The sequence below is a fragment of the Salvelinus sp. IW2-2015 genome, linkage group LG36 (genome assembly GCF_002910315.2).
Source record: "Salvelinus sp. IW2-2015 linkage group LG36, ASM291031v2, whole genome shotgun sequence".
In the NCBI taxonomy this organism is placed as follows: domain Eukaryota; kingdom Metazoa; phylum Chordata; class Actinopteri; order Salmoniformes; family Salmonidae; genus Salvelinus; species Salvelinus sp. IW2-2015.
In genome coordinates this window covers 14,323,405-14,348,910 of record NC_036875.1, presented here as the reverse complement: position 1 = coordinate 14,348,910, position 25,506 = coordinate 14,323,405, and the positions used below count along the sequence as shown (strand labels likewise).

At 43.2% G+C, this 25,506-nt stretch overlaps 1 protein-coding gene across 2 annotated transcripts in view; it reads right to left on the bottom strand.

The window, feature by feature from the left end:
- The window catches only part of LOC111959575 (glucose-6-phosphate exchanger SLC37A1), a 40,057-nt gene extending 24,802 nt beyond the window's left edge, over positions 1-15,255 (bottom strand). For both annotated transcript variants that reach the window (XM_023981226.2, XM_023981227.2), the window contains exons 1-2: positions 15,007-15,255; positions 5,159-5,396 (exon numbers count right to left, since the gene is read on the bottom strand). In XM_023981226.2, the coding sequence (XP_023836994.1) occupies positions 5,159-5,214 (56 nt within the window). In that variant the 5' untranslated portion in view covers positions 5,215-5,396; positions 15,007-15,255. The remainder of the gene's footprint in view (positions 1-5,158; positions 5,397-15,006) is intronic.
- Positions 15,256-25,506: the final 10,251 nt, after the last annotated feature.

Below are 25,506 nucleotides of genomic sequence, written 5' to 3'. Positions count from 1 at the left end.
TTACATTCACTAAGTTGACTGTGCCTTTAAACAGCTTGGAAAATTACAGAAAATTATGTAATGGCTTTAGAAGCTTCTGATCAGCTAATTGACATAATTTGAGTCAATTGGAGGTGTACCTGTGGATGTATTTCAAGGCCTACCTTCAAACTCAGTGCCTCTTTGCTTGACATCATGGGAAAAATCAAAAGAAATCATCCAAGACCTCAGAAAAATAATTGTAGACCTCCACAAGTCTGGTTCACCCTTGGGAGCAATTTCCAAATGCCTGAAGGTACCACGTTCATCTGTACAATTAATAGTACACAAGTATAAACACCATGGGACCAGACTACGATTTGCAGCTGCACATGGGGACAAAGATCGTACTTTCTGGAGAAATGTCCTCTGGTCTGATGTCCTCTGGTCTGTTTGGCCATAATGACCATCGTTATGTTTGGAGGAAAAAGGGGGAGGCTTGCAAGCTGAAGAGCATTATCCCAACCGTGGAGCACGGGGGTGGCAGCATCATGTTGTGGGGGTGCTTTGCTGCAGGAGGGACTGGTGCACTTCATAAAATAGATGGCCTCATGAGGAAGGAAAATTGTCGATATATTGAAGCAACATCTCAAGACATCAGTCAGGAAGTTAAAGTTTGGTCGCAAATGGGTCTTCCAAATGGACAATGAATACTTCCAAAGTTGTGGCAAAATGGCTTAAAGACAACAAAGTCAAGGTATTGGAGTGGCCATCACAAAGCCCTGACCTCAATCCCATAGAAAATTTGTGGGCAGAACTGAAAAAGCATGTGCGAGCAAGGTGACCTACAAACCTGACTGAGTTACAACAGCTTTGTCAGGAGGAATTGGACAAAATTCACCCAATTTATTGTGGGAAGCTTGTGGAAGGCTACCCAAAATGTTTGACCCAAGTTAAACAATCTAAAGGCAATGCTACCAAATACTAATTGAGTGTATGTAAACTTCTGACCCACTGGGAATGTGATGAATAAAAGCTTAAAGAAATAATTATATACTATTATTCTGACATTTCACATTCATAAAATTAAGTGGTGATCCTAACTGACCTAAAACAGAGCATTTTTACTAGGATTAAATGTCAGGAATTGTGAAAAACTGAGATTAAATGTATTTGGCTAAGGTGTATGTAAACTTCTGACTAATTCAAAGTACACAGTGAGAACTGGTAAGTATAACAAAGGCCAGGATGTGCCGTTCCTTTAACTTTCCCACTCAGTCATTTCCTTGTGGACTTGTGCAATTGGCAAACAAATTGAGTTTGACATATACGGACACGTCTACCCCTGACCTAGCCAAACGCAGCCACCATGACGTGGGTCTGCCCCTGAACGACCCTGACCTAGCCAATTGCAGCCACCTCGACGTGGGTCTGCCCCTGGACAAGCCAAATACAGCCACTTATGGCAGTCTGGACGTCTTAACACCACCATAAACCATTCCTAGAGACCAATTGCTAAGGAGTGGAAAGTAGCCAGAGGGAAGAATCCCTGATTGCCTTTGCACATTCACCAGCTGGGCAGCATGTGTGCGTGTTTGTATCTCTCTCTCCATGTGTCTAGTGGGGAGGGGGTTGTGTTCATAAGACAGGAAGGGGACAGTTAGGACACTGGCAATGTGTCTTCCTTGTTGGCAGTAATTTAGTGAAAAACATGTCAGTGGCTCTGTGACACCACAGAACACCACCACTGTCCCACCTCAAATCAAACTTTAATTTGCCACGTGCCGAATTCAACAAGTGTAGACTTTACCGTGAAATGCTTACTTACAAGCCCTTAACCAACAGTGCAGTTCAAGAAGAAGAAAATATTTACCAGTAGGCTAAAATAAAAAGCCATAATAAAAAGTAACACAATAATAATAACAATACCAAGTCAGTGTGCAGGGCTACAGGCTAGTTGAGGTAATCTGTACATGTAGGTGGGGGCGAAGTGACTATGCATAGGTAACAAACAAACAGCGAGTAGCAGCGGGGGGGAAGACAAACAGGTTTGCCTCAAGAATTACCCTGTATTTAGCGCCATCCATCATTTCTTCAATTCTGACCAGTTTCCCAGTCCCTGGCAATGAAAAACATCCCCACAGCATGATGCTGCCACCACCATGCTTCACTATGGGGATGGTGTTATCGGGGTGATGAGAGGGGTTGGGTTTGCGCCAGACATAGCGCTTTCCTTAATGGTCAAAAAGCTACATTTTAGTCTCATCTGACCAGAATACCTTCTTCCATATGTTTGGGGAGTCTCCCACATGCCTATTATTTTCTTCTCTAAGCAATGGCTTTTTTCTGGCCACTCTTCCGTAAAGCCCAGCTCTGTGGAGTGTACGGCATAAAGTGGTCCTATGGACAGATACTCCAATCTCCGCTGTGGAGCTTTGCAGCTCTTAAAGGGTTATCTTTGGTCTCTTTATTGCCTCTCTGATTAATGCCCTCCTTGCCTGGTCTGTGAGTTTTGGTGGGCGGCCCTCTCTTGGCAGGTTTGTTGTGGTGCCATATTCTTTAAATTTTTTAATAATGGATTTAATGGTGCCCCGTGGGATGTTCAAAGTTTCAGATATGTTTTTTAACCCAACCCTGATCTGTACTTCTCTACAACTTTGTCACTGACCTGTTTGGATAGGTCCTTGGTCTTTGTGGTGACCCTTGCTTAGTGGTGTTGCAGACTCCTTGGGCCTTTCAGAACAGGTGTATATATACACTGAGATCATGTGACAGATCATGTGACACTTAGATTGCACAGGTGGACTAACTAATTATGTAACTTCTAAAAGTAATTGGTTGCACCAGATCTTATTTAGGGGCTTCCTTGCAAAGGGGGTGAATACATACGCACGCACCAATTTTACGATTAAAATTTGTGATTTATTATTTTTTCCATTTCACTTCACCAATTTGGACTATTTTGTGTACGTTCATTACATGAAATCCAAACAAATCAATTTAAATTACAGGTTGTAAAGCAACAAAATAGGAAAAACGCCAAGGGGGATGAATACTTTTGCAAGGCGCTGCACTGTGGGGACCACGTCATCGATGCACTTATTGATGAAGCCGATGACGGAGGTGGTGTATTCCTCAATGCCATTGGATGAATCCCGGAACATATTCCAGTCTGTGCTAGCAAAACTGTCCTGTAGTGTAGCTTCCGTGTCATCTGGACAGTTCCGTATTGAGCGAGTCACTGGTACTTCCTGCTTTAGTTTTTGCTTGTAAGCAGGAATCAGGAGGATAGAATTGTGGTCAGACTTACCAAATGGGGGGTGGGGGAGAGCGTTGTATGCATCTCTGTGTGTTTTTTATTTATTTATTTCACCTTTATTTAACCAGGTAGGCCAGTTGAGAACGAGTTCTAAATTTACAACTGTTACCTGTCCAAGATAAAGCAAAGCAGTGCGACAAAGTGTGTGGAGTAAATGTGGTCTCCCCCCCCTGGTTGCACATGTGACATGCTGGTAAAAATGTGGTAAAACTGATTTAAGTTTCCTGCATTAAAGTCCCCGGCCACTAGAAGCGCCGCTTCTGGATGAGCATTTTCTTCTTTACTTATGGCCTTTAGAGTTGGTTGAGAGCGGTCTTAGTGCCAGCTTCGCTTTGTGGTGGTAAATAGACGGCTACAAATACAGATGAGTACTCTCTTGGTAGATAGTGTGGTCGACAGCTTATCATAAGGTACTCAGGCGAGCAATATCTCGAGACATCTTTAATATTAGACATCGCGCACAAGCTGTTATTGACAAAAAGACACACACCCCCACCCCTCGTCTTACCAGAGGTAGCGTCTCTGTTCTGCCGGTGCATGGAAAATCCTGCCAGCTCTATATTGTCCGTTTCTTCGTTCAGCCACGTCTCGGTGAAACATAAGATGTTACAGTTTTTAATGTCCTGTTGGTAGGATAATCTTAATAGTAGGTCATCAATTTTATTTTCTAACGAGTGCACATTAGCAAGAAGAATGGAAGGCATTGGGAGTTTACTCGCTCGCCTCTGGCTTCTCAGAAGGACCCCCGATCCGCGTCCCCTTTTCCGGCGTCTTTTCGCGCAAAAGGCCTGGATCTGGGCCTGTTTCAGTGAAAGCAGGATATCCTTCTCGTCGGACTCTTTAAAGGAAAAAGTTTCTTCCAGTCCGCAGTGAGTAATTGCTTTTCTGATGTTCAGAAGTTGTTTTCGGTCATAAGAGGCGGTAGCACCAACATTATGTACACAATACATTAAAAAACAAGTTACACAAAACGCTAAAAAAATAACAAAATTTCACAATTGGTTGGGAGAATGTAAAACGTCAGTCATGTTCTTTGACGCCAACTCTCTGATAGGACCAGACATACGGGGCGGCAGGTAGCCTAGTGGTTAGAGCATTGGGCCAGTAACCGAAAGGTTGCTGGATCGAATCCCCGAGCTGACAAGGTAAAAATCTGTTGTTCTACCCCTGAACAAGGCAGTTAACCCACTGTTCCCTGGTAGGCTGTCATTGTAAATAAGAATTTGTTCTTAACTGACTTGCCTGGTTAAATAAAGGTGAAATAAAAAATACAATATAGGAGACTGCGTAGGGAGACTGGCTACAGCCACACAGGTACAAAGGTTTACAACCGTGATTTCAGCATGCCACTCACTCGCACTGTATTACAAGTCAGTCTGAACGCAATTAAATGTGATAAAGCTCTAAGAAATACTTCAAAGTCAGGTTCAGAACATGGTTCCCCACTCTTTCTCTTGATAACTCCTGATCTTATTTTTTCCTGAGCTGGAACAACTCCTGGCCCTAATAATGACTGGGATACGTGATCATTAAACTGCCTGTAAGTAGATGGTACGTATGCCCTACTCTACATGATGTATGGGAACTTAGAGAACAGTTCTGTTATTTGCACAGTGTTCTCGCTCTCTTTCTCTGTGTCCCGGCTAATTCACTCTCTTGCAGAACACACATAATTAGGACTAAATAGAAAACAGCTACAAGCACAGACACACTCACATGTACACTCCTGCACAGGCACACACACGAACAGTATGGCTTGAGCCCCGAGGTCTCTTCATCATAAGTCATCAATAATTTACAACTAAGTTCACGTGTAAGCCAGACCTTTACTGACAAACCAACAGAACGTATTGATCTGACAGACAGACATACAGAACTCACCACTGGTCTCTGTTGAAGGAGGCCAGGAAGCGGATGCCAGGTGGCACAGGGGCCATGATGATTGGGTGATAACGGGCACTGCGGGGTCAGGGGTCAACAGATCGGTAGATCTCACAGCAATGATGACCAACACACAGAACTGCAGCTCACCTCTGGCCAGAAGAACCCTGTGAGCTCAACACTAGGCCTGGGAGACATGGCCAAGAACCTGCTGGAATAACCCCTCAGAAGTGTTCTCCTACAGGGCACAAGAACAAAAGAAAGTTTCAAACACAGCAGGACCTCTGAAGTCAGCATGGGCATCTCTCTCCATTCCATAATGCAAGTTCTATAAATTTTATTTTGTGGATGTACAGTTCGGAAAGTATTCAGACCCCTTGACTTATTTCACATTTTGTTACGTTAGTCTTATTCTAAAATTGATTAAATAAAGAGAATTACTCAGCAATCCCCACACAATGACAAATCGAAAACAGGTTTAGACAAATTGATATAAAAAAATACATATATAAATACCTTATTTACATTAGTATTCAGACCCTTTGCTGGGAATTTTGCTTAAATTAATCAAAAAAAGTTTGCTTATAACAGTGAACCTTTTTTGTGGGATACACATAAGGCAATTCTAGGTCTTGTGGCATATTTTGGTTAAACTCTCCCCAATTCAATGGAATTGCAACCCTCTGCATGCACAGTGCATTCTTCCATCATTCTTCCATCACAGCTGATTCTGAAGATCTTGCACACTAATGAGATGCTATTGAGCCCACACTACTACAACTGTCTTAGCCGAGGACTACATTCTTTCTGGTAGGTTTTGATTACAATACTGGGTGGGGTGAATATATTTTATATGACATACATGATTTTTTGTTAACTAGTAAACAGTAGCCTACAGCAAAGTCTACTAACTACTAACTGAGCCTACTAACTGAGGGAGTGTTAATTCACCTGTTTCCATACATTTTATTTTAAAACATTTATCTTAGAAAAGGAATTGTTTAATCTAACTGCTTAACTATTTATCTGTACATGGAATTGTATTTTTATTTCTTTTTACTCCTTTTTTTCTTATCTTTACAGGAAAATGCCACGGGCACTATCTGATGTGTGGCGACATTTCACTGCAGCTAATGTAGAAGGAAAAGCTGTGTAAATTTGCAAATACTGTGCCAAATCATATGTGAAGAACACAACAAAGATGCAGAATCATCTGGCCAAGTGCATAAAGTTCCCTCAGCGCCCACAACAAGCAACCTCTGACAAAAGTCCCTCTACTTCAAGTCGAGGTGAAAATTATGAATCGGACACCTTATCGATAGCAACAACTCACGGTCCTCCTGGAATCAGAAGTGTTTTTGACTCAATGGAGGAACGTAGTCAGAGAAATGCTGATGAATGTCTTGCTCGAGCTGTGTATGCAACTGGTTCACCTCTGATGTTCACAGGCAATGTATATTGGAAGTTTTTCTGAATATTCTCTGCCTAGCATACACCCCTCCAACCAAACATGCTTTATCTACTAATTTGCTGGATGCAGAGTTCAAGTGAAGGTTAAGCAAATCATAGAGAAAGCAGACTGTATTGCAATCATCTCTGATGGGTGGTCAAAAGTTTGTGGGCAAGGAATAATTAACTACATCATCTCCACCCCTCAACCAGTATTCTACAAGAGCACTGACACAAGGGACAACAGACACACCGGTCTCTACATTGCAGATGAGCTAGCTGAAGGCAGTTATCATTGACCTTGGAATCCAAGATGGCGTAGCAGTCGGACGTGTCTTTGTCTTGTCTTGTCCCGTGTAAATAGTCTTCGTATTTTTCGTATACATTTCGTATATATTTTAATTTCACTTTCCATCTAGGAACTGAATATACATTCCTACATTCCGCCTCACCCAATGTGGTACGGACCTGCTATTTTTTTATACTTTAGAACCGTAACCCCAATCAGAAGCTAGCCAGATAACTAGCTACTAGCTAGTAGTCAGTTAGCCACTGCTGCGGTCTTCACCCTCAACTCGGACACAGCCAGCTTCAATACCGGGCCAATACCTGCCAGTCTGCAAGCGCGATATCAATCCAGAGCATATAGGACTGCTTTTTCTCTACCACACCCGGATTCCTGAGCAAGCTCTGGACAATTCACACGTGTATCATCACAGCTAGCTAGCTGCAACCGAGTGGCTACTACTGGCTAACACCTCTGTCCGAAGCAAGCACCAGTTAGCCTTGAGCTAGCCTCGAGCTAGCCCATCTGCGGCTAGCCGAAGAGGTCTACCAGCGAATTCTTGGGCTACAATACCTCTTTTGCCAATTGGACTGGACCTTTTTTTTGCCGACACAGAGCCCTGCCAATCCATCACAACTGGTCTAAATCAGCTACAAGCTAATTCAGCCCTGTTATTAGCCTGGATATTACTCACCAATTTACCAGCATCGGACTGTCTCTCGACAACAACGCCGGATTCCTGCCGTAATCCCTGAGCCACTACTTCTGATCCTCACAGCTAGCTTGCAGCTAGCGCAGCTAGCGCAGCTACCCACTGCCACGAAGCTAGCACCAGTTAGCAAACAATTCTACAATTCACAACCTCTCTTTCGCCATCCGGCTTGGATTCTCTGTCGACACGACCACGTCTGAGCAGACCCCTCCGTCTGAGCAGACCACCACCCCGGGCTACTAACTTTAAACGCCGCGTGCTAGCTTAGTGGAGCCTCCCTGCTCCATCTACGGCTGCCCCTGGACACTATGATCACTTGGCTACATAGCTGATGCATGCTTGACTGTCCATTAATTCACGGTACTCCATTCTGTTTATTTGTGTTTTATCTGTCGGCTCTGTGCTTTAACTCAGGATCTGTGTGTAGTTAATCCGACCCTCTCTGCCTAGTCGTCGCCATTTTTACCTGTTGTTGCTGTGTTAGACTAGCACCCTGTTATTGCTGCTGTTATCTTACCTGTTGTTTAGCTAGCTCTCCAATCAAGACCTGCAATCACTTTATGCCTTATTGTATGTCTCTCTCAAATATCAATATGCCTTGCATACTGTTGTTCAGGCTAGTTATCATTATCATTGTTTTGGTTTGCAATGGACCCTGTAGTTCCACTCTCCGTACCTCTGATACCTCCTTGGTCCCACCCCCCACACATGCGGTGACCTCACCCATTGAGACCAGCATGTCCAGAGATACAACCTCTCTTATCATCACCCAGTGCCTGGGCTTGCCTCCGCTGTACCGCGCCCCACCATACCCCTGTCTGCACATTATGCCCAGAATCTATTCTACCACGCCCATAAATCTGCTCCTTTTATTCTTTGTCCCCAACGCTCTAGGCGACCAGTTTTGATAGCCTTTAGCCGCACCCTCATCCTACTACTCCTCTGTTCCTCGGGTGATGTGGAGTAAACCCAGGCCCTGCATGTCCCCAGTCACCCTCATTTGTTGACTTCTGTGATCGAAAAAGCCTTGGCCTCATGATGTCAACATCAGAAGCCTCCTCCCTAAGTTTGCCTTACTCACGCTTTAGCACACTCTGCCAACCCTGATGTCCTTGCCGTGTCCGAATCCTGGCTTAGGAAGGCCACCAAAAATTCTGAGATTTCCATACCCAACTATAACACTTTCCGTCAAGATAGAACTGCCAAAGGGGGAGGAGTTGCAATCTTACTGCAGAGATAGCCTGCAAAGTTCTGTCATACTTTCCAGGTCTATGCCCAAACAGTTCGAACTTCTAATTTTAAAAATTAATCTCTCCAGAAATAAGTCTCTCACTGTTGCCGCCTGCTACCGACCCCCCTCAGCTCCAGCTGTGCCCTGGACACCATCGTGAATTGATCGCTCCCCATCTAGCTTCAGAGTTTGTTCTGTTAGGTGACCTAAACTGGGATATGCTTAACACCCCGGCAGTCCTACAATCCAAGCTTGATGCCCTCAATCTCACACAAATCATCAAGGAACCCACCAGGTACAACCCTAAATCCGTAAACATGGGCACCCTAATAGACATTATCCTGACCAACCTGCCCTCCAAATACACCTCTGCTGTCTTCAATCAAGATCTCAGCGATCACTGCCTCATTGCCTGTATCCGCCACGGGTCCGCGGTCAAACGACCACCCTCATCACTGTCAAACGCTCCCTAAAACACTTCTGCGAGCAGGCCTTCTAATCGACCTGGCCCGGGTACCTGGAAGGATATTGACCTCATCCCGTCAGTTGAGGATGCCTGGTTATTCTTTAAATGTTACTTCCTCACCATATTAGACAAGCATGCTCCGTTCAAAAAATGCAGAACCAAGAACAGATATAGCCCTTGGTTCACTCCAGACCTGACTGCCCTCGACCAGCACAAAACATCCTGTGGCGAACTGCAATAGCATCGAAGAGCCCCCGCGATATGCAACTGTTCAGGAAGTCAGGAACCAATACACGCAGTCAGTCAGGAAAGCAAAGGCCAGCTTTTTCAAGCAGAAATTTGCATCCTGTAGCTCTAACTCCAAAAAGTTCTGGGATACTGTAAAGTCCATGGAGAACAAGAGCACCTCCTCCCAGCTGCCCACTGCACTGAGGCTAGGTAACACGGTCACCACCGATAAATCCGTGATAATCGAAGACTTCAACAAGCATTTCTCAATGGCTGGCCATGCCTTCCTCCTGGCGACTCCAACCTTGGCCAACAGCCCCGCCCCCCCGCTGCTACTCGCCCAAGCCTCCCAGCTTCTCCTTTACCAAATCCAGATAGCAGATGTTCGAAAGAGCTGGAAAACCTGGACCCATACAAATCAGCTGGCTTGACAATCTGGACCCCTATTTCTGAAACTGTCCGCCGCCATTGTCGCACCCCCTATCACCAGCCTGTTCAACCTCTCCTTCGTATCATCTGAGATCCCAAGGATTGGAAAGCTGCCGCGGTCATCCCCTCTTCAAAGGGGAGACACCCTGGACCCAAACTGTTACAGACCTATATCCATCCTGCCCTCCTATCTAAGGTCTTCGAAGCCAAGTCAACAAACAGATCACTGACCATCTCGAATCCCACCGTACCTTCTCCGCTGTGCAATCCGGTTTCCGAGCCGGTCATGGGTGCACCTCAGCCACGCTCAAGGTACTAAACGATATCATAACCGCCATTGAAAAAGACATTACTGTGCAGCCGTCTTCATCGACCTGGCCAAAGCTTTCGACTCTGTCAATCACCATATTCTTATCGCAGACTCATAGCCTCGGTTTTTCTAATGACTGCTTGCCTGGTTCACCAACTACTTTGCAGACAGAGTTCAGTGTGTCAAATCGGAGGGCATGTTGTCCGGTCCTCTGGCAGTCTCTATGGGGTACCACAGGGTTCAATTCTCGGGCCGACTCTTTTCTCTGTATACATCAATGATGTTGCTCTTGCTGCGGGCGATTCCCTGATCCACCTCTACGCAGACGACACATTCTATATACTTCCGGCCCTTCCTTGGACACTGTGCTATCTAACCTCCAAACGAGCTTCAATGCCATACAACACTCCTTCCGTGGCCTCCAACTGCTCTTAAACGCTAGTAAAACCAAATGCATGCTTTTCAACGTTCCTGCCTGCACCCGCACGCCGACTAGCATCACCACCCTGGACGGTTCCGACCTAGAATATGTGGACATCTATAAGTACCTAGGTGTCTGGCTAGACTGCAAACTCTCCTTCCAGACTCATATCAAACATCTCCAATCCAAAATCAAATCAAGAATCGGCTTTCTATTCCGCAACAAAGCCTCCTTCACTCACGCCGCCAAACTTACCCTAGTAAAACTGACTATCCTACCGATCCTCGACTTCGGCGATGTCATCTACAAAATAGCTTCCAATACTCTACTCAGCAAACTGGATGCAGTTTATCACAGTGCCATTCGTTTTGTTACTAAAGCACCTTATACGACCCACCACTGCGACCTGTATGCCCTAGTTGGCTGGCCCTCGCTACAGTTCGTCGTCAGACCCACTGGCTCCAGGTCATCTACAAGGCTATGCTAGGTAAAGTGCCGCCTTATCTCAGTTCACTGGTCACGATGGCTACACCCACCCGCAACACGCGCTCCAGCAGGTGTATCTCACTGATCATCCCTAAAGCAAAACCTCATTTGGACGCCTTTCCTTCCAGTTCTCTGCTGCCTGCGACTGAACGAATTGCAAAAATCTCTGAAGTTGGAGACTTTTATCTCCCTCAACAACTTTAAAAATCTGCTATCCGAGCAGCTAACCGATCGCTGCAGCTGTACATAGTCCATCTGTAAACTACCCACCCAATTTACCTACCTCACCCCCATACTGCTTTTATTTATTACTTTTCTGCTCTTTGCACACCAGTATCTCTTCTTGCACATGATCATCTGATGATTTATCACTCCAGTGTTAATCTGCTAAATTGTAATTATTCGATTTATTGCCTACCTCATGCCTTTTGCACACATTGTATATAGATTTCTCTTTTCTACCATTTATTGACTTGTTTATTGTTTACTCCATGTGTAACTTGTGTTGTCTGTTCACACTGCTATGCTTTATCTTGGCCAGGTCGCAGTTGCAAATGAGAACTTGTTTCTCAACTAGCCTACCTGGTTAAATAAAGGTGAAATAAATAAAACAAATAAAACAAAAGGTACTTGCACTGGTGACAGAATGCTGCGAACATGAAGGCTGCTTGGTCTAAAGTGAAGGAGTCCTACCCTCACATCACAACCATTGGCTGTGATGCTCATGCATTGAATCTGCTCCTCAAGGACATCGTGGCACTGAAAACAATGGATACACTCTACAAGAGAGCCAAGAGAGATGGTTAGATATGTGAAGGTCATCAAGTTATAGCAGCAATCTACCTCACCAAGTAAAGTGAGAAGAATAAGAGCACCACATTGAAGCTGCCAGCAACACCCGTTGGGGTGGTGTTGTCATCATGTTTGACAGTCTCCTGGAGGAAGAAGTCTCTCCAAGAAATGGCCATATCAGTCTGCCGATATGGACAGCCCATCAAGGGTGATGTATTTGGGAGAGAGTGGTGCAGCAGCCTGAAACTCCTGAAACCTATAGCAGTAGCCATTGCACGGATTGAGGGAGACAATGCCATCCTGTCTGATGTTCAGACTCTGCTTGCAGATGTAAGAGAACAAATCTGTACTGCCCTGCCCACTTCACTGTTGCTCCAAGCAGAAGAAACTGCAGTTCTGAAATACATAAAAAAGCATGAAGACTTCTGTCTGAAGCCCATACACACCGCAGCGTACATGTTGGACCCCAAGTATGCTGGCAAGAGCATCCTGTCTGGTGCAGAGATCAACAAGACCTATGGTGTCATCACTACCATGTCTCACCACCTTGGCCTGGATGAGGGCAAGGTTCTTGGCAGTCTGGCGAAATACACTTCCAAGCAAGGGCTTTGGGATGGAGATCCAATATGGCAGTCGTGCCAACATATCTCATCAGCCATCTGGTGGTAGGGACTTTGTGGATCTGAGGCTCTTTCCCCTGTTGCCGCCATCATCCTCCAAATCCCACCAACATCAACCGCCTCAGAGCGCAACTGGTCCTTTTTTGGGAACACACACACACAAAAGCACGCAACAGGCTGACCAATACAAGGGTTGAAAAATTGGTGGCTATCCAGGCAAATTTGAGTCTTTTTGAGCCTGACAACGAGCCATCCTCAACAAGGTTGGAAAGTGGCAATGAAGATGAGGCCTGTTGAAAACATTTTTGGGAGATGCAATGGATCATTGGGGATCATTCAAGGTTCCCTTTCTTTTGTTGTTCAGTGAAATCATCCCATGTGAAGAGTCAACTCATTTAATTAAAAGTTCAATTCGTAACTAAACAGCTTTATTTTTATTTTGGAAGGATTTAAACATTTGCAGTTATGTCTACTTATGATAAGGTAAAATGTTTATGTTTCCATATGATATGGTAAATATATCCAATGCAAAAAACATCTACATTTAAATGGTATTAATATTAATTTGCATACATTTACATTAATTCCCATATATTGCAGTTAAATGCCCACCTCTGAATATTCCCCAAAATGTGCAACCCTACTTGAGGCTGTCACTGTTGCCAAAGGTGCTTCAACAAAGTACTAAGTAAAGGGTCTGAATACTTATGTAAATGTGATAGTTCAGTGTTGCATTTGTAATACATTTGCAAAAATTTCTAAAAACCTGTTTTTGTTTTGTCATTATGGGGTATTGTGTGTAGATTGATGAGAAATTATATTTAATCAATTTTAGAATAAGGCTGTAACATAACAAAATATGGAAGAAGTTAAGGGGTCTGAATACTTTCCAAATGCACTGTACATGTCCAAGGAAGGCATTGTAGGCTACAGTAAACTTTCCACCAAGTAACTCATCTCAGTAGGGGATCAGATATATTCCTGGCATTCAAACAACTTCTGTTTCGTACTCTGGGGATCAGATGTGTAGCAAAGGACAGCAGAAGCATTATTGCTTTTATTACCAGACATGAATAACCTAATATGCTGGAATCTTGGTCTGAAAACATGACGTTGCCAAGCACTGTACCACCAACTGTGTATCTAGCGACAGCTTGGCTTGCTTGTAGTTACGCCTACTGTACAATTTAACTCCATCATGGGTCTCTGCCACGACATTAGTCATTTACACTACTGGTATGGTCACGTCATCATTTTAGCACTTAAAGTGAAAGTTGAATGGATTAATTCTACATAGGCTACTAAGTAACACGCTAAAACTTTTGCACCACCACAACCATTCACTACAGCAGCCTGCAGTAGAGCTAATAGAAAAACCTCATACTTGGAATCTTGGACTGCACATCAACTGGACCAGCTTTATATTTAGATGTGTGGCAGTCGCAGAGCCTCTAAATGATTTACTGAAGTTAATTAGGCAACTGAACTTCAGTAGACAATACTGGTGTAACCTATGTTATTTAAAAATACATATATTTTTCCTAATTTAGGGACTTATTATCTAGCATCCTAATTGAGATTAGTTGTATACAGAGCAAATACTAATTATCTTGGGTTGTTGTAAAAAAATAAAAATATAATCAAAATAGGACGTCCTTGTGTGATAGCCATCAAAGAGAGAAGCATACTGCAGAACATTTGCTAGTAAACCACGGTCCATACTATGTTTTCAATGATTATGATCATCAGCTACTTTGTAACCAACCACTTTCCTTGTTTATATGTACACTAATAACTCGATATTAAACGGAGTATGGTAGTAGGCATTATGTAATAGTCATGTAAACACCTTATTCTGCTCATCTTAAATCGCCATAAGGTCAAAATCGAAGTAGGATACATCGATTAAAACCCCTAGTTTTCTGGGCAATCTTTCGAAATGTAAACACTTTTAATCCGCCTTCCAGCAATCTATTTAATCTGCCCATGTCCTGCCACCAGCCGAGCGAGCCTCCCTCCCTCGCGAAATGAGTCAGGGGAAAAAATGTATGCGTCTTGAAGTAGTTTTCACATACATTTTGTATGTCCTTACTTAGAATCAAATAACCTTCCCAAAACTAACATGGTCTGCATTTATCAGTGCCATCAGGTAGCTTGATTTCAGATGTGTCCATGTAAATATGACTTAGGTTAATCGTTATTCTTGCAAAGCATGTAAACGTGTTAATGTAACTATTATATTAATTCGACTATACACAATAATCGCATTATTGTGTGCATGTAACCGTGCTCTCCAATTCACTTTCTGCTCATCCTCGTGCGTTCGACGCTTGACAGAAAATGAGGTCTATCTGTAAAAAATCGCCGCGCCCATCAATTCACAGACATTGAGAGAGAGAGAGACATTATCAAACTTGCCGTGGTTGAAATACAGGGGGGAACCAAAAGACACGTCTTGTTTCTCGTCCAAAAAGCAAAAAGGCGGCAGTTTGTCAGGCGGTTAACTACAACTTCCTTCTTCTTTCAGACCAATGTGTAACTGTCACACTTCAGTGAGGGGTTTCGATTAATCTCGCCGGTGTAGGCGTGTTTTGCATTGGTTGAAATGTGATTGCATTTAATATGAAACCGCGCTGCCTCCCAGGCGTGAGCCACGTGTCCCGTTCAAAGCCCACAGCGAAATTGGCTCAAAACAAAAGTGACGTATCTCAGCATGTGTAGTAATTAGTAGGACTCTGTGTTTCCCATGCAAAAGTGATTGCTTTTGGGTTTTTTTTTTATTATCTGCCTTCCCAATGAAAAATAGTCAGAACATTCAAACATTTACTTAGGGAATATAAATATGTTTCTGGACGACGCACCATGCTGCCTTGTTGACAAAATGACCAAACCGCACAGACTACTGTTTGATTTGATATCAGCGCTCCTCCCTCCTCGCTTTCTCCGGATGACGTGACGGGCCTTTGCCCGGTGCCCCGCGGCTCAGCATAATTGAATCCGCCCATTCACACTGGTCGCCTAAACTCTCCTTTGGTCTACAAATGACGTCAGAATAGTACAAGGAACCGCCGTGTCTGATGTCCCTGGCTAGATATTTTTTTAAAGCATTTTGGTGTGGCAACAAAGTGAATCAAGAAGGGAATTAGTTAAAACATGCATCTGTTACTGGAAAACCAAAAGGCCTGTAGTTGGCCTATTTGAATAGGATTTAATGATAAGGATATATCATCCAGTTCAAATAGGCCATATTAGCCCTGTTTGGTTTTCCAGTAACGGATACATATTGTCAATATATGATAAACCTGAACAGCTTTAACGTGGAACAAAAAAAAGTTAGGATATTAATTCAACAGTTTTGAAGATATTGATGTTTATTATTTTTTGCGGGTTTATTTATGTTTTTACCTATATTCTCGATCGGTTACGTGTCTGAACCCGAGTCCGAGCTAGTAGACAATGGACCTGATGGGACAGCTCAGAGCTTCTGCTCTTTTCTGTCCATAAGAAACAATTGGATTGGTGGAAGAGGCAGGGCAGGCCAGGAGCAAGGAAGGAGGGTGTGATAAAAACTTCATTAAAAGTATAGCTCACAACTGTGCAGGGGGCACAGTTGTGAGCTATACTTTTAATGAAGTTTTTATCTTTTTATTTTTACTCTCTATTTTTATCCTCTATTTTTTCATGCCGGGAAAAGAAATGGGCGAAACTAATCTACGCCCGTTCTGATTAAAACCTTAGGGCATCTAGCCTCGGGGGATGCCTTGCTTGACCACACCCTCCTTCCGAGAGGGGTGGGGGCGCTAAGGAGTGCATTCATATATCTACACATGTTCATACACACACGATTGATTGTATTTATTTATTTTATATATTTTTTCCTGTATTTTTGTATTTTTATTTATTTTTTTGTATTTTTCTCTTCTAGGTCAGTTTCAGCATTATGGACATGGGTCCCGAGTCCCACATTGAGGGAGTTATTTTATACTGGCCCGGTTGAACCCGGCAGAAGCCTGCCACGTCATCGGACGAAAACGTGAGGGGAAGAGCGCCGTTATCAAATCGAACAGTAATCTGCGCCGCTCGGTCATTTTGTCACCAAGGCAGCGTAGTGCATCGTCCAGACACATACAACAGCTCTTTTCCATAAAATAAAATATGGAAACATAAAATAAACGTTTGAACTCATACGTAAAAACGAATATATTATAATATATGTGCACACAGTATATGAGGGGGAATTCAAAATATATTTACATATATGTACAGAATATATTGTGGCGGTCGGTGCCGTTTAAGAGGAAGGATGATTTTTACTTTTTATGAGCATGGCCTTATAATACAGCATATTGGATGACTCTCATTTATATTCCATTCACCCAGTTCAATGCAACATTGATAGGTTTAGGCTACTACATGATATTAATATTTTCCCTGTACCTATCATGAGGTTGCTACAACCTAGCCTACGAATGAAAGTTTATAACGTAGGTCAAGAGAAAAATTTGAGGTGACAGACAGTGACACATTCAATACCGCCTTGCACACTCTTGCCTGCATCTAGCTGATCTATGGTGTAATCATTAGTCCAACAGTTGCAAACAAGAGCTTCTACTGGACAAATTCAGGTATTTCGTTCCGTTTGCTTCCGTTTAAGAAAAATTATTCAACAGAATCGGCGGAATGAATACACCCCTAATCAATCGTAAAGACAGTTCACTATCATAGCAGCCACATTGTATTCCTTCTCACATCTATACTCTCCTATGGAGGGTGATAAAGGCCTAAATTCAGCCTAGTCAACAGTACCACATGTGGCTGTCACCTACCATTGAACGTGTAACTAACATGTCGTCATACCAATGCCTTACTAACATTGGTGTGACGCCTGCGTGTTAATGAAAGTCACAAGGTGCATAGTTTAAATTTATATGGATTAAATCTCAACCATAAATGTTAGAAACTTAGTTTTTCCTGTGCAAGCCCGACAATCCGATGTAGCCACCTTGAGCTATAGTGTAGCCTACGGCTTGTGTATTTCCTGTTATCACTAATGGCCTAGAAAAGATTATGTCCAATCTATAGGTAATCTGTCTTTCCCTCAACACCTCATGGGATTGCATGTTATCTTATCTTGCTGTATACAGATCTAAATGTTGTTGGCCAATCACAGACTTTGTTGTTACCAGTTCCCAGTAGCCTACATTACAAAACCATAAGAGTTATGTCCGTGGCTTTCAGTCGAAGAGGAGTTCATAGGCTTTCCCAGAGGATACTTGCTATTTGGGATCCTTGTGATGTCCCTACCTCAATCAAGTAGAAATGTAAAATGGTTAAGATAAGGGTTATAGTTTAGGGTTCACGGTTGGGACGTCCCAAGGATTCCGGATAGTACTGACCATTCATAGAGTGAAACACGGGCATAGAATTTGAGAGCTTGGCTGTGACACAGATATTAATGTGTTCGTTTGGCAGACACGGTTTTAGAGAGTGTCTGCTCCAGATAGTTTCCTTAGAGACAATGAAAATAATTACCAAGATGTCCTTGATACGATTGAGGAGTAAGTAGGCTGTATTTAAGTTGTGAAATTGTTAGGAAATAATATTGCCTACGTGCTTTTGACAATACGTTATCAACAATAAATACGTTACTTTCAAATAAACCAAATTTGCCTTATCAACACAGTATGCCTAAATATGTCCTGGGTTAATAGGGGAGTATGCTAGTGTACAATAGTAACGTAATTTGATGTGCTTGTATTATTTATTTCATGGATTAATTAAATTGTAAATTAAAATATACACACGTTGTGCTATAGGATATATACATACAGTTCCAGTCAAAAGTTTGGACACATATACTCATTCCAGAGTTTTTCTTAATTTTGACTATTTTCTACATTGTAGAATAATAGTGTAGACATCTAAACTATGAAATAACACATATGGAATCACGCTGTAACCAAAAAAGTGTTTAACAAATCAAAATATATTTTAGATTTGAGATTCTTCAAAGTAGCCACCCTTTGCTTTGATGACAGCTTTGCACACTCTTGGCATTCTCTCAACCAGCTTCATGAGGTAGTTAACTGGAATGCATTTAAATTAACAGGTGTGCCTTGTTACAAGTTAATTTGTGGAATTTCTTTCCTTCTGAATGCGTTTGAGCCAATCAGTTGTGTTGTGACAAGGTAGGGGGGGTATACAGAAGATAACCCTATTTGGTAAAAGACCAAGTCCAGATTATGGCAGCTCAAATAAGCAAACAGAAACGACAGTCCATCATTTCTTTAAGACATGAAGGTCAGTCAATGTGGAAAATTTCAAGAACTTTGAAAGTTTCTTCAAGTGCAGTCGCAAAAACCATCAAGCGCTATGATGAAACTGGCTCTCATGAAGATTTCCACAGGAAAGGAAGACCCAGAGTTACCTCTGCTGCAAAGGATAAGTTCATTAGAGTTACCAGCCTAACAAATTGCAGCGCAAATAAATGCTTCATGATCGAATTGCTGCAACAACAAAAAACACTACTAAAGGACACCGGTGGAAATCTGTCCTTTGGTCTGGAGTCCAAATTGGAGATTTTTGGTTCCAACAGCCGTTTCTTTGTGAGACGGGTGTGGGTGAATGGATGATCTCCGCATGTGTAGTGCCCACCGTAAAGCATGGAGCAGGAAGTGTTATGTGTGGGGGTGCTTTGCTGGTGACACTGTCTGTGATTTATTTAGAATTCAAGGCACACTTAACCATCATGGCAACCAAAGCATTCTGCAGTGATACGCCATCCCATCTGGTTTGGGCTTAGTGGGACTATAATTTGTTTTTCAACAGGACAATGACTCAACACACATCCAGGCTGTGTAAGGACTATTTTACAAAGAAGGAGAGTGATGGAGTGCTGTATCAGATGACCTGGCCTCTACAATCCCCCGACCTCAACCAAATTGAGATGGTTTGGTATGAGTCAGACCACAGAGTGAAGGAAAAGCAGCCAACAGGTGCTAAGCATATGTGGGAACTCCTTCTAGAGTGTTGGAAAAGCATTTCAGGTGAAGCTGGTTGAGAGAATGCCAAGAGTGTGAAAAGCTGTCATCAAGGCAAAGGGTAGCTACTTTGAAGAATCTCAAATATAAAATATATATTTTTCCACAACCCGAGTCGTATTCATAACCTTGCCAATAAAAGCTATGAAGTCAACTTTTTTTCATTATCAAAGTGTCCTTTGACACCGCACATTCATGAGCGCAAGATTTCTGAAGAGGCCTCCTACCCATGCCAGGACCAGCAGAAACACCAGCCCAGACATTAGGTCTACTTACTACAGGGGCAGCCATGGAAGCTCCATCCTTCCACAATGTAGTTCCACCAATCTGTTTTACAGGTTCTGCATAAAATACATCATGACTAACTCTATATCTCTGAGCCTCTCTAGCCTCTCTCTGCACCACTGTGTTCACCACCACAATTACATTACTTAACCCTCACATTGCTCCCACATTGACCATAATCATGTTCCCCTCCACACTTGACACATCTTTACCTTCCTATACATTGAACAGCTACATTTCCCATTCTTTGGCATTTAAAGGGATGGGACAAATTCTCTCACATTGAAACTAAGAAATCCTATCTGTACTTTCCCAGGCATAACATTCTCACACCTCAGCAGCACTGATAGGCTTTCACTTCTTTTACCTTCTTTCCTACTGATGAACCTTTTGGCCTCCATCACTCCCTTCACATTTGATTAATATAAACTATGGACATAGACATTGGGACATCAATGATGACTACCCTCAACCTAGCATAAGCACCTGGCTTTTAGTCTTCACATGGCTTTTAGTCTTCTTCCCATTAAGCGTTTTCCATTTTCAGAATCTTCTCTTGCTTTGCCAGGCTACCACAAAATATTAACAATCGACCATTTCCAATGAACCGAGCCAATTTCACCTCACCTACCTCTTTTTCTACTGCAATAGTTAGTCGGATAGGGTGTAAGTGAGGCCATGTAGTCTCATCAAACACTATCACCACTTTCCACTCCAACACTTTACTCTTGCTTCCTACCTTGGCCCTCTTTCTGCTTTCTTTACAAGACTGCTTTCTGTATCATGATCTCTCTTCTTCCCATGTCTTTCCACAACCGACCATTACATTCCTTGACCCTCATCCTCCTGCTCCATACCATCAGAATTGACACACACGTTGTTCGCATGCCAGCACAGCTGTTGCTTCGCCAACTTTTTATACATTTCCTCCATTTTGTCTGCACTACTCGCCGACATTTCCGACTCCGACCCCAGTCAAGTGTCTCTCTCTCTGTGTGTGTGTGTATCTTCTTCGATGAGGTTTAACGGCAGTTGGCATCCAATAAATGTTGCATTACCACCACCTACTAGGCTGGAGTACAACTTTGCTTGAAAAAAAACAAAAAAAACATCTAACACTACACTCACAATTTAAAAATAATAATAACACCACCCTACTCCACTATTTAAATCTATTTAGTCCTACCTCAGGCCAACAACCTGAAAGGATGGGACACCACCACTTAACACACCCTGTAACTCTCCTGATGTTATGTCTCGTACACCCAAATACCTCTTTGCAGCTGCCACCACAATCTCAATTATCTGCCAATTACGTTCCATCCCTGCAGTACAGTTGATTGCCTTAAATGCTAAAAATCCAATCTTACTGAAACATATATCACTAGTTGGCCTATCCCTCTGTACTGGTACAGATCTACTACTACACCACTCCTCTCAGGATCCCTACCCCTTGACCCCCATCTTCCTCTACTTTCTTCACTGACTCAGCATATGACAACTTCTGCACTACTCTAACCCTGGAAACCTCAACCTGCCTCTCTCGCACAAACATTTCTGAACCCCAGCCTAATGGGCACCCCTACAATTAACACATATCACTACCTTTCCCAAAGCTACACATTTCTTTGTCTTATGTCCTTATGCACACTTCTCACACCAAGGTACCTCCCACCTACACACTGCTGCCACATGCCCATAAGCTTGACACCTGTAACAACGTAATGTATTTGGCACAAATGCACGTACATGATAATTTATATATCGTAACATCACTTTGTTGGGCAAAGACTCCACATCAAAATTCAAAAGAACATACTCCTCTGTTTCAACACTCATGCCACCCTGTCTGCGTCGCACCAAACGATGAGCATCACAAACACCAGGAATCTTCCCCTTCAGTTGGTCAACTTTTACATTTACTGCTACCGCAGTAATCACTCCTTTCAATGGCGCCCTTTTCTTGAGAGCAAAACAATTCACATTTCTTGCCCCCATTCATTTAACGCAGAGCACCTTCTCCCTCTGACCAGCAGAAACAAACAATTATCACAAGACCACTTCTGGTTACACTTGGCTTCTCAAATGACTGTCTCGCCTGGTTCACCAACTACTTCTCAGATAGAGTTCAGTGAGTCAAATCGGAGGGCTTGTTGTCCAGACCTCTGGCAGTCTCTATGGGGGTGCCACAGGGTTCAATTCTCGGGCCGACTCTTTTCTCTGTATATATCAATGATGTCGCTCTTGCTGCTGGTGATTCTCTGATCCACCTCTACGCAGACAACACCATTCTGTATACATCTGGCCCTTCTTTGGACACGGTGCTAACAAACCTCCAAAACGAGCTTCAATGCCATACAACACTCCTTCTGTGGCCCCAACTGCTTTTAGTGGTGTGGGGGCTGTGCTTAGGCAAAGTGGGTGGGGTTATATCCTGCCTGTTTGGCCCTGTCCGGGGGTATCATCGGATGGGGCCACAGTTTCTCCTGACCCCTCCTGTCTCAGCCTCCAGTATGTATGCTGCAGTAGTTTATGTGTCGGGGGGCTAGGGTCAGTCTGTTATATCTGGAGTATTTCTCCAGTGTCCTGTGTGAATTTAAGTATGCTCTCTCTAATTCTCTCTTTCTTTCTTTCTTTCTTGAGCCCTAGGACCATGCCTCAGGACTACCTGGCATGATGACTCCTTGCTGTCCCCAGTCCACCTGGCTGTGCTGCTGTTCCAGTTTCAACTGTTCTGCCTGCGGCTATGGAACCCTGACCTGTTCACCGGACGTGCTACCTGTCCCAGACCTGCTGTTTTCAACTCTCTAGAGACAGCAGGAGCGGTAGAGATACTCTCAATGATCGGCTATGAAAAGCCAACTGACATTTACTCCTGAGGTGCTGACCTGTTGCACCCTCGACAACCACTGTGATTATTATTATTTGACCATGCTGGTCATTTATGAACATTTGAACATCTTGGCCATGTTCTGTTATAATCTCCACCCGGCAGAGCCAGAAGAGGACATTCTGTTGGCCACCCCTCATAGCCTGGTTCCTCTCTAGGATTCTTCCTAGGTTTTGGCTTTTCAAGGGAGTTTTTCCTAGCCACCGTGCTTCTACACCTGCATTGCTTGCTGTTTGGGGTTTTAGGCTGGGTTTCTGTACAGCACTTTGAGATATCAGCTGATGTAAGAAGGGCTATATAAATTGATTTGATTTGATTTTAAATGCTAGTAAAACTAAGTGCATGCTCTTCAACCGATTGCTGCCCGCACCCTCCCGCCTGACTAGCATCACTACTCTGGACGGTTCTGACTTAGAATATGTGGACAACTACAAATACCTAGGTGTCTGGTTAGACTGTAAACTCTCCTTCCAGACTCACATTAAGCATCTCCAATCCTAAATTAAATCTAGAATCGTCTTCCTATTTCGCAACAAAGCATCCTTCCAAACATACCCTCGTAAAACTGACCATCCTACCGATCCTTGACCTCGGCGATATCATTTACAAAATAGCCTTCAACACTCTACTCATGTAGTCTATCTGGATGTAGTCTATCACATTCCCATCCGTTTTGTCACCAAAGCCCCATATACTACCCCCACTGCGACCTGTATGCTCTCGTTGGCTGTCCCTCACTACATATTCATCGCCAAACCCACTGGCTCCAGGTCATCTATTAGTCTTTGCTAGGTAAAGCCCTGCCTTATCTCAGCTCACTGGTCACCATAGCAACACCCACCCATAGCACACTCTCCAGCAGGTATATTTCACTGGTCATCCCCAAAGCCAACACTTACTTTGGCCGCCTTCCTTCCAGTTCTCTGCTGCCAATGACTGGAACAAATTGCAAAAATCACTGAAGCTGGAGTCTTATATCTCCCTCTCTAACTTTCAGCATCAGCTGTCAGAGCATCTTACCGATCACTGTCCCTGTACACAGCCAATCTGTAAATAGCACACCCAACTACCTCATCCCCATATTGTTACTTATCCTCTTGCTCTTTTGCACCCCAGTAGCTCTACTTGCACATCATCATCTGCACATCTATCACTCCAGTGTTAATGCTAAATTGTAATTATTTCGCCTCTATGGCCAATTTATTGCCTTACCTCCCTACTCTTCTACATTTTCACACACTGTATACAGATTTTTCTATTGTGTTATTGACTGTACGTTTGTTTATGTGTAACTTTGTGTTGTTTTTGTTGCACTGCGTTGCTTTATCGTGGCCAAGTCACAGTTATTAATGAGAACTTGTTCTCAACTGTCCTACCTGGTTAAATAAAGGTTAAATAAATAAATAAAAAACCCTCACTGATTCCACAGCACCCAACTCTGTTTTCACCCACCCTGAAACCACAAATGGATCAGCGAAAAGGCAAGGGTCCACTTTTTCTAAAAACTTCATTCCTACCGTCACAGACTCATCTTTATCCTAACCCTCAGTGCAAGCCTCGGGCTCCGAGAACTTCACCACACCTACCACCTCCGATACTTCGACCTCATTCACTTCCATTTCTCCTTCTGTCTTCAGCTCAGTCTGCTTACACTTTCTATAATTCTTCTTTAACAAACCATCCCCCTTTTTTCATTTTTTTTTACAGACTCAAGCAGACCTCTTCCTCCCTTTCTCTCTTAGACCTCCTCTGCCTATCTTTTTCCCTCCATTCCTCCTCCGTATTCCAAGTATACGTCTCCTTATGATAATACTGCACTTCTCCTGACATACATCTTGTTATTGCCCTCTCAAGGGACGCCATTTAACCGGCTGCCACAATCTCCGTACAATCAGCACGAACCCATCAGGATGTAACGCTCAACATTGCATCCCACTTATAAAGCAGGTGCTTCGTCTTGATGTTCTTCTTCATCAAAAGCGACACAAGCGCACGCTTCCAACCACCATCCACCATCAGTGTCTCTCTGTGGCTGCATTCCAAACACTTAAAAGACACACCCTCTCCCCTCAGCCCTCAAATTGAGTGGACACTTCTGATGACGTATCATGACGTCTGACGAGTTGACACTTGCTGGCAAGGGGCGAGGGAAGAATTAATACATTTTAAATGGACTGCTCTTGCCCGGAAATTTGTCACTCCTTCATCCCACGGTTGTGTTTTCAGTCATCATAGAACTGTTGTGTGTGTGCCTTATATGCGCTACAGTCAATTATGATTGCATATCATATCTTGGCTAGAAGACAACGCTTCCGCAGACATCGAATGTTAGCATCCTACTATATCAGGTAAATCAAAAATGACAATGTATAAGTGTGATGCCAGGAGAAGTTATGTGCGCAAGTGAACGTCTCCAAAAGCTAACCAAACAAAAACATCATTACTTTTATGATACGTGTTTGAGCCGTCATGTGCATTAGTAGCACAATTTCTAACTTATTTACATTAGTTTTTACTTACACTTGTATGTTGACTTCTCCATATTAATGTTGGTTTTAAGTTTTGGCGGACTTTTCTTAGCGGATGTACAATCATCGCAAATTGAATTATGGGGTGTTTCAGGCCCGGAGTGAACATAATTGTACACTCGCAAACTCGGTCAAAAACGATGGTTGAGGGCCTTACATTGCCAACGTCCCTTGC